Raw genomic sequence first — 7,952 nt, 5'->3', positions numbered from 1 at the left:
GTGACAGTCTCTTTCTTCCTAATATTGCAACAGATACAGGAGTTGTAAATGGTTCTAATGTGACTATTTTGTTTCCATTGTCAACCCCAGGTATGTAAGAGCTGAGTGACCTGTTACTGTTGCTCTGGAGGTGGATGTAGCTCTGTGTCCCGTGTCAAAGCAGCTAAATAAGCTAAATAATAATACAGAAGTCAGGCAAGTGCAGGACATTCTGGATAACAAGGCACAATTTATTTGCTCTCTGAACAGACTGTTGGAAAAACTATTGTGTGCATAGAAAACAGCCTGTGAAGGGGAAAAGAGGAGTGTGTTTTCTTGAGGTGACAGAGCAGGAGCAGAGCCTGCACGTGTGGCTCTTAAAGATGCTTATTCCACATAGCTAAAACCAGGAGACTGGGCATTGCTTTTAGGGTAGTGTTGGGTGTTTTTTTTAGGGGTTTTTAGCCTTTTACACATGTGCTTCTTACAGTAACGTGAGTGTCTGGCAAGGGTGCTTCAGCCAAGGGAGAAATACTGTCTGTGAAAAGAATGAACAGAAGGGTAAAAAGGGCTTCACAAAAGTCCCCAGGCAATACCTCAAGAACTTGGTTTCAAGGTTTTTTTTGTTTGTTATTAGGGATATCCTAAATTACAGCCATAGCTACAACCACCTGGAATTTCTGGCCTGACTTTTTCAACACTCCATGTCACTTAAAAAGACATCTCAGGTATAATTAATTTTGAGGTGGGTTTCAGGGATTTTTAGAGTTGATTTCAGTGACTTTAACACTTGAATACAAACCAAACAAATACCAGCAGGAGCAAGAAGAAACCAAGGTTCCAACCTCTGCATTATTTATGTGTTTAGGTGGCTGTCAATGCACACATCCCTCCGGATTATCTTCTGAGGATCTGTGAGAGACTTGGACCCCTTTTAGACAAGGAGATCCCCCAGAGTGTCCTAGGTGTGCAGACCTTGCTGGGGGTCGGGCGCCAGTCTCTGTTAAGGGCAGCAAAAGGTAAGATTCTCAGTTCCTGTGAGGCTGAATTTTATTTTCATGATCAAAAACCCTCTTTTTGTTTTGATTCATGTTGTTCTCTGTATGTGTTTGCATGAACCCTGCTTCGTCTCCTGCTCTTGTTGGGGTCTTGTTGAAATGTGGCTATTGCTGACCCTGTTACATTTGTTTCTTTGGCTGAAAAATCCATTTTAAGCAGCTTTTGCCTGATCTTGTTACTTGCTTCCTCTCCCTCCCCTCCCCAGCATGTTGGTGGTTGTGTAAATGATGTGATGGACTGGATTGGAGATTTGATCCATCTGAAATACAGCCACTTTTTTCATTTACACATGCCTGTGTCTAAAATAACCCAGTGGTCTATATATTTTACTGGGCTGTTTTTCAGGCTGATTCATTCCATTTGTTCCATTATTTGATTCCTGGGCCGTGCAGGCAGATGGGTCAGTTTGAAGGGCAGGGTGGCATTTGGGGCAGCATTCAGAGGGTGGGAGGAGGTGAGATTGATTCCTCAGTGCTAATTCCTGCTTGTCCTTGCTTAGCACCAGCCCTATTCCTTTTGAAAAACCTCCCTGCTTGTGATAATGATCCTGAGAGCAGTTTTGTGTTACAACCAAAGCCATCTGAGAGCCATCTGCTCTAGAAGAGAGTGGTTCCCCACTCCCTGTCCCTGCCACTTCTTCCCTGGAGGAGCCAAAACTTCTCTGATCCTGTGATGTGCTGATTCAGAGAGCTGATATGTTGCAAAATTTGTTATTGTAGTGAATTAAATGAGCTCCTGGAAGCTCCAGAGCACTGACCAGGGCAGTGGGAGCATCACTCTGGGGGAGGAGCAGGGATGGGGGAGCAGGACCTGCCTGTTCCAGTGCCACTTGAGCTCTTGATTTACTGCATCCTCTGAGGTCACACTCTGATGCTAACAAGGACTGGAGCATTCTGCTGATCCACTGGGTGCCACCTGGAAGGACAGTTCTTTACACAGGGTTTGAGGACCAAGCTTCATTTTGTTTGTGCTCCCTTAGGGTTGAGTGAAGAATTTCAGGTTTGTGGGGAGGCCTGCAGAGAAACTTCCCATTGTTTCACATTCAGTTGACATCTAGGAAGAAAACAGCCACAAAATGGAAAGAGAAAATAAAAGTTCTTTTTCAGGGAGACCTAAAAGGTGCATGAGGGGACAGAGGTAAGGTGAGTTACTGGAAGATGTAGTTGCTTCCTAAGCAATAAATTAATTCATTGCAGAGAGGTTCCTGCTAGATTTGAAGTGGAGCTTTTTACCTCTTCAGGAGAAGGTGCTGTGACATTGTGCCACTTGGTCTATCAGCCACACTTGCTAACAGCAAACAATATACCTTGTTCAGGGTTGAGAGATGTGGTTTTCCATTCCCCCTGCTTGGGCAGCAGTAGGAAGCTTCCATTTACCCTTAGTATTTATAGCTGGTTGGGTCTATTTTAGGAAGTCTGATGCTGTTTTAATGTGTGCCATTGTAATAACACTCTGTGGTACAGTTTGGATTTGAATCAGAAGGTGTTCTTGAGAGTCTTCTTGAGTCACCTAACCCTGTGCACTTCAGAGATCTAAGGGGTGATGCACAGGTCCACCAACCTGAGGCACTGTCCTTCTGTCTCAGGCCTTATTCACCATGGAAGCTCAATTCCCTCCTTCCAGATGGCCAGAAATGGAGAAGTCAGGTCTTGTTTCTGAGGACTCTGAACAGTCTCTGAAAAATCACTATTGTTCTAGAGAGAAGCCTCTCCAAGGCCAGTTGGCAGCAGATAGCTGGAGAGTCTTTAAAGAAAACAGTCTTCATTTTAAAAACAATGTTTTTTGGGGGGAGTAGAGTGTGGAGGAGAATCTGATAGGAGGGAGTATTGCCACCAATTGCAGGAAAAGAGACTAATTGGAAAAAAAATGTCCATTTTCCCACTTCTCAGAGACAAATATGTGTGTTTGTGTCTTCTCAAGTGTCAGGTTCAGAAGAAGAGGTCTCCTGAGTGCTGGGATTGCAGGGCTGAGGACATAGCAAAGTTCAGTCCTGCCTCAGTACCAACACACCTACTTCTTTCATTCTCTCTTTCCATCAGTTTAGACTCTGCTCACCTAACTGGAGCACAAGCAAGCTGAAACCATTTCCCATCCTATTGCTCAGGAGACAGAAATGGGAGCAGTCATCTCCTTTAAGTATTAGATCTTTGGCAAGCTGTTGAAAAAGACAAATAATCTTCCTTTGGGCTGCTGGGAGTGATGCTTGATGCTCTTGATTTTCAGAGGAATAGGTCTGTTGGAGCCAGTTTTGACTGAATGTTTCACTAACCTGCTGTTCATCTTTCTGGTGCAGACTTCAGACACACGCTATGGAAGGGATCTGCCTTTGCAGCTCTTCACAGAGGCAGACCTCCAGAATTACCTGTAAATTATGGGAAACCACCAAATGTGGGTGAGTTCTGAAATAGATGCAAGGTGCTGCTTTTTTTTCTCTCTGTATTTTTATTACTCTTCCAGCTGAAAGTTCTTCTGCCTGCCTGAAACACGACTGTGGGGTTGCATTAATGCCTTTTTTGGACATTTTACCATGAATTAGTCTAGAAAAGGTTTCTCACTGACCTTTTTTTGACTCAAGAATTCATTTTAGTTGGATTATGACAGAAAACAGGCTACTTGAAACATCTCTCTCCAAAAAGGAAATAATCACCAGACCAGAATTTGTGTTACTTCAGTTTCAGTTGTCCACAGATAGATAAAGAACTTGTCTAAAGCTCAGGTATGTGAGGTGCTCAGCTTACAGGTCATCAAAGAGCTGCTTTGTTCTGCATAAACTGAGAACTATTTTCCTTGTACCATCTGAACTTTCATTAACTGTTTTTATAGCTAACAAATTTCATTCTTGAAGGTATAAATTTAAGTCCTGTTGGTCATGATTTGTTTCTTATGAGGATATTTTATCTGTGTTTACCCCCTGTTTGTGCAAATGTATTTTTTCCTCCTTTGTTAGGGAATCCATCACGTGTGTCTCCCCCATCCCTTTGGAGCTGTAGTAGGGAGATGATGTCAGGTTTTGGTTTCTACCACGTCTGCTTTGCTATTTGTGCTTCTGTCCTTTCTCTCTTGTTACTAAAAATGAGTATTTTGTCAGAATCAGGTGGCAGAGGCTGGGCTGGTTGTGGCTGAAATGGAGAGTGTGCTTTGCACGAGGTCTGTGGTGATGTGGCAGCCTATTGGAGTAGCCAAATTAATTATGGCTCTTCTGGATGGAAAAGAAATGGTTTATTTGCCTGAAACTAGTGCACAGGGAACTACTGCATTAGCACGTCTGCTTTTGTCAGATAATTTATGAGTCATACTGTGGACATGAAAAAAAATGAAAACTATTTCCATATATTAGCATGATTATTTCTGTGCATATCTGTGTATTTATTCTTCTGGGCTCATTCCACAATTACTTTCTTGTTAGCACTTGGGCTGCTGGATTGCTGATAAGTTAATTATTGATTTTTTAAGTTTTTTTTGCACATGCTCAGCTTCTCTAGTTCTATTTCTGTGAGGATTCTTGGATCCATTCTTTCAGAAGAGGAGAATCAGGCTGTGATTAAAACCTGGGGTTTTGGAATATGAGGCAAATTTGGAATATTATTAACAACCCAGCCCCATGCTAGCAGCCTGGACCTCAGCAGTGGGCATGGTTGGATTGGGTGTTTTCCTGTGAATTGTTTTTATAAGAAATGCAGAGGTGTTACCTGCAAAAAGGTCTTTTATAGCCAGGAATTAATTTTTTTAAGTCTTGGTTCCTGCAAGGGTCCAGTCCTCCTCCTTGTCATAGATTCATGAGCTGCAAGTGAGAGAGGAATATATCCAAAGATTAAAATAAGCCCTTGACTCTAGTTAAGCAGTACAGGAGGCAGGAGTTGGTTTGGGGATTCCCCAGGGTTAATCTTGAAGTGGAAGTCACAAAGTTCTGTGTGTATTTATGCAAAATGGGTGTGTTTTTTTTTCTGATGAGTGTTGACAACCACAGGTCCTGCTTTGTCTTATTTTAAAACCCAAGATGAATGAATATGCCCAGCCTCTTTCAGAATTTGATATCCTTTGCCCATTTTGATGTATCTGTGCATTCCCATGCTGTGCTGGCTTAGTCACTTTGGGTTGGAGTTAGTTGCTGAGGTGATAGACACCCAGAATAACATACATTCAGGAGTGAGATGCAATGATTGTGTAATTGCCTGTGCAGATTGGGTAAATAAGGCACAGAACTACCAGATAAAACCATTCTTCCATTATTCCTTCCATTATTTCTTACATTATTAAGCTACCACCCACCATAGATGTGTTTTCTTGCTTCTGGGTGCCCTCCCAGCTACAGGAGTGCTTGGCCTTTCCATCTGCTTGGGGTTGGGATGGGACCTTCTCATCTCTTCTCATCTCCTAGCTCCAAAATAAGAGGTCATGCACAGTGGAACTGGAGCAAGACATCAGTGTTACCTTTTCCCAGAATATTTGTGCAGAGCTGGGAATCTGCTGGCTGGGGAGGAAGTGCTGAGCTGGGGAAGTGCTGCCCAGGAACGTGGGGGAGGTCTGTGGGGATCTGGGGGAGGAGAGGAAGGGAAAATGCTGTCCTAGCTCTGTGCTGCTGGCAGGATAACAGAGTGGATGCACTGAGGATCATCTCCCCAGCCACTGAGGATCATCTCCCCAGCCATTTCTTTGCAGGTTTTTGCAGCAGTGGGTTGTGTAGGATTCCCCTTGTGTTCTTCCAGTCAGAAAGTTGAAAGATGGGTCCTGAAGGACCTCAGCAGAGGGAGTTACCTTCATATCATAAACCTGAATAGGACTTCCAGTTTTTTAAGGACTTTTTGGTGGTTTTGCAGGCAACACAAAGGAGATGTAGAAAGAAGGGTGGATTACTGGAGCTATTCTAACCTGAGTATGAAAATCTTTATCCAGGCAACTATTGTTAGTGAAAACACCACAATTTGGAGACAGAGTTTGGAACTGTCTGGTTCATAGCATGGTCTGACTGACCCAGCAGCTGAGATGTAGGAAACTCCCAGTCAAGGTGATCCTCCCTTAGGCCTGCCAAAGAGCAGTGCTCTGGTGAGGTCAGACATCAGTGAGTCCTCTCTGCTGGGAGTGAGCTGGGTGAGGTCAGCAGCTGTGGAAGCTGGGACACTTTGTTCTGTCAGGGCTTTTGCTGGGTCTATCTGACTTTGTAGCCACACAGCCACCCCTCCAAGAAGATACAGTGCATGTGTGTGTCAATTGGGTTCATTTCCCAGTGTTTTGATGGAATCCAGACTTGTGTTTCTCCTGCACTCTGAGTGGTACCCAACCTTCATGCTTGATCAGGGCCTGTGAGGAGCTCACAGCTTCCTTACCACATCCTGGCTGGATAAAACAACAGGACATCATTACAGAGTCCCAGGGCTTATTTCAGGGGCTAAAACAGTATGAAGTCACCACCTTCAATACTAGAAAAACTATTTTTAAAGCAAACATTTCTACCAGTGTTCCATTTTTCTGGTGTTGCTTGCAAGAAGTAGAGTGAAGCAAGGATTTCTAGGGAAAGCAGCTGCAGCTAGGTGACCTTGTACCCACTGAAATGTTTTCATTCCTTCTGAAGCTGTGATTTAATTTTGAAATTTGTGGTGTCTGATTGTTTTATAAGTTTTCTTTTCACTTTTGGGTTGCTATTGCAGGGTTTGGGGTTTATCCTTCCTAGGGGAGCTTTCTTGCAAAGGTTTTTATGGTTGTGCTGTTATCTCCAGTAGAATCATAGAACTGGGTTTGGGTTGGAAGGGACCTTTCAAGGTCATCTGGTCCAACCCCCTGCAGGGAGCAGGGACATCTGCAGCTAGAGCAGGGTGCTCAGAGCCCCAAACAACCTCCCCTGGGATGGTGCCAGGGATGGGGCAGCGACCACCTCTCTGGGCAGCCTGGGCCAGGGGCTCACCACCCTCAGCATCACAAATTTATCCCTTCTCTCTAGTCTGAATCTTTCTCTTTGAGTTTAAACCCATTCCCCGTTGTCCTGAGCCAATAGCCCCTGTTCCATATTCCCCCTCCCCAGGTTTCTGACAGGCCCCTGGCAGTCCTGGCAGCCCCCAGGGGGTCTCCCCAGCTGGAGCCTTCTCCTCTCAGCTGCCCCAGCCCAACTCTCTCCTGCTGGGCTCCCAGCAGAGGGGTTCCCCCCTCGGGGCATTGCTGGGGCTCCTCTGGCCCTGCTCCAGCAGGTCCCTGGCTCTGTGCTGAGCACCCCAGAGCTGCCCCAGCACTGCAGGGGGGCAGCAGCAAGAGGAGGGTGGTTTCAGAATCACTGCTGCACAGCAGATGTGACTCCCCCAAAGAGTCTGTGGATTCTACCCCCACCCCCCTCAGTCAGTGCTGGAGGCTGGCAGTTGAAGGAGACACTGGTGTGTGCACAGAACTCACTTTTTTTAACAAGAGGACCAGATGTGCTCCTTTTTCATGTGAAATGAGGCAGTTTTGTACAGTTTCCCTGGCAGGGAATGGTGAGGGGGTAGGACTGGCAGCTCTTAGGCCCAGGATGGAATGAGCTACAGCAGCTAATGAGATGGGTTGCTAAAATTTTTTAGGGCTACTACATTACTAATTCTCTGTGTGGGAGTTATTTGGGTGGGTTTTTTTAATGCTTTTAGGTCTTAAGAGCACAATAACTTGATTGTACTGAAGCAAGCAAACTTCCCAGGGCTTTTTGTCATGTGTGGGTAATTCCCTAGTTAGATGTTGTGTGTTAATCTTCCACCCAAAAATATGAGAACTGGAATTGGGGATGTTTGGGGGATGGGGGTTTACTTTGGAGTCCATTTGAAGGCAGTGATAGTTTAGAAAGTGTGGGATGACAGGGGAAGTTGAGTTACACTGTTCTTGTGTGTTTAAATGATTTAAGCCCTGGAAGGCACAGCAGCATTGCCACATTGCTCAGTGTCTGCACCTCTGTGTGGACA

The 7,952-nt window shown here is 44.9% G+C and overlaps 1 protein-coding gene across 1 annotated transcript in view; it reads left to right on the top strand.

Annotated features, from left to right (window-relative positions):
- Positions 1-847: 847 nt before the first annotated feature.
- BRWD3 (bromodomain and WD repeat domain containing 3) overlaps positions 848-7,952 on the top strand; it is a gene marked incomplete at both ends in the record, with an annotated part of 44,410 nt that continues 37,305 nt past the window's right edge. Inside the window, 2 exons of the mRNA XM_008942922.1 lie at positions 848-998; positions 3,332-3,430. Of these exons, the coding sequence (XP_008941170.1) occupies positions 848-998; positions 3,332-3,430 (250 nt within the window). The remainder of the gene's footprint in view (positions 999-3,331; positions 3,431-7,952) is intronic.

This window comes from Merops nubicus, unplaced genomic scaffold, assembly GCF_000691845.1.
Source record: "Merops nubicus isolate BGI_N331 unplaced genomic scaffold, ASM69184v1 scaffold2706, whole genome shotgun sequence".
Classification (NCBI taxonomy): domain Eukaryota; kingdom Metazoa; phylum Chordata; class Aves; order Coraciiformes; family Meropidae; genus Merops; species Merops nubicus.
Note: the sequence above shows the minus strand (reverse complement) of the source record. Positions and strands in the feature narration are given on the sequence as shown.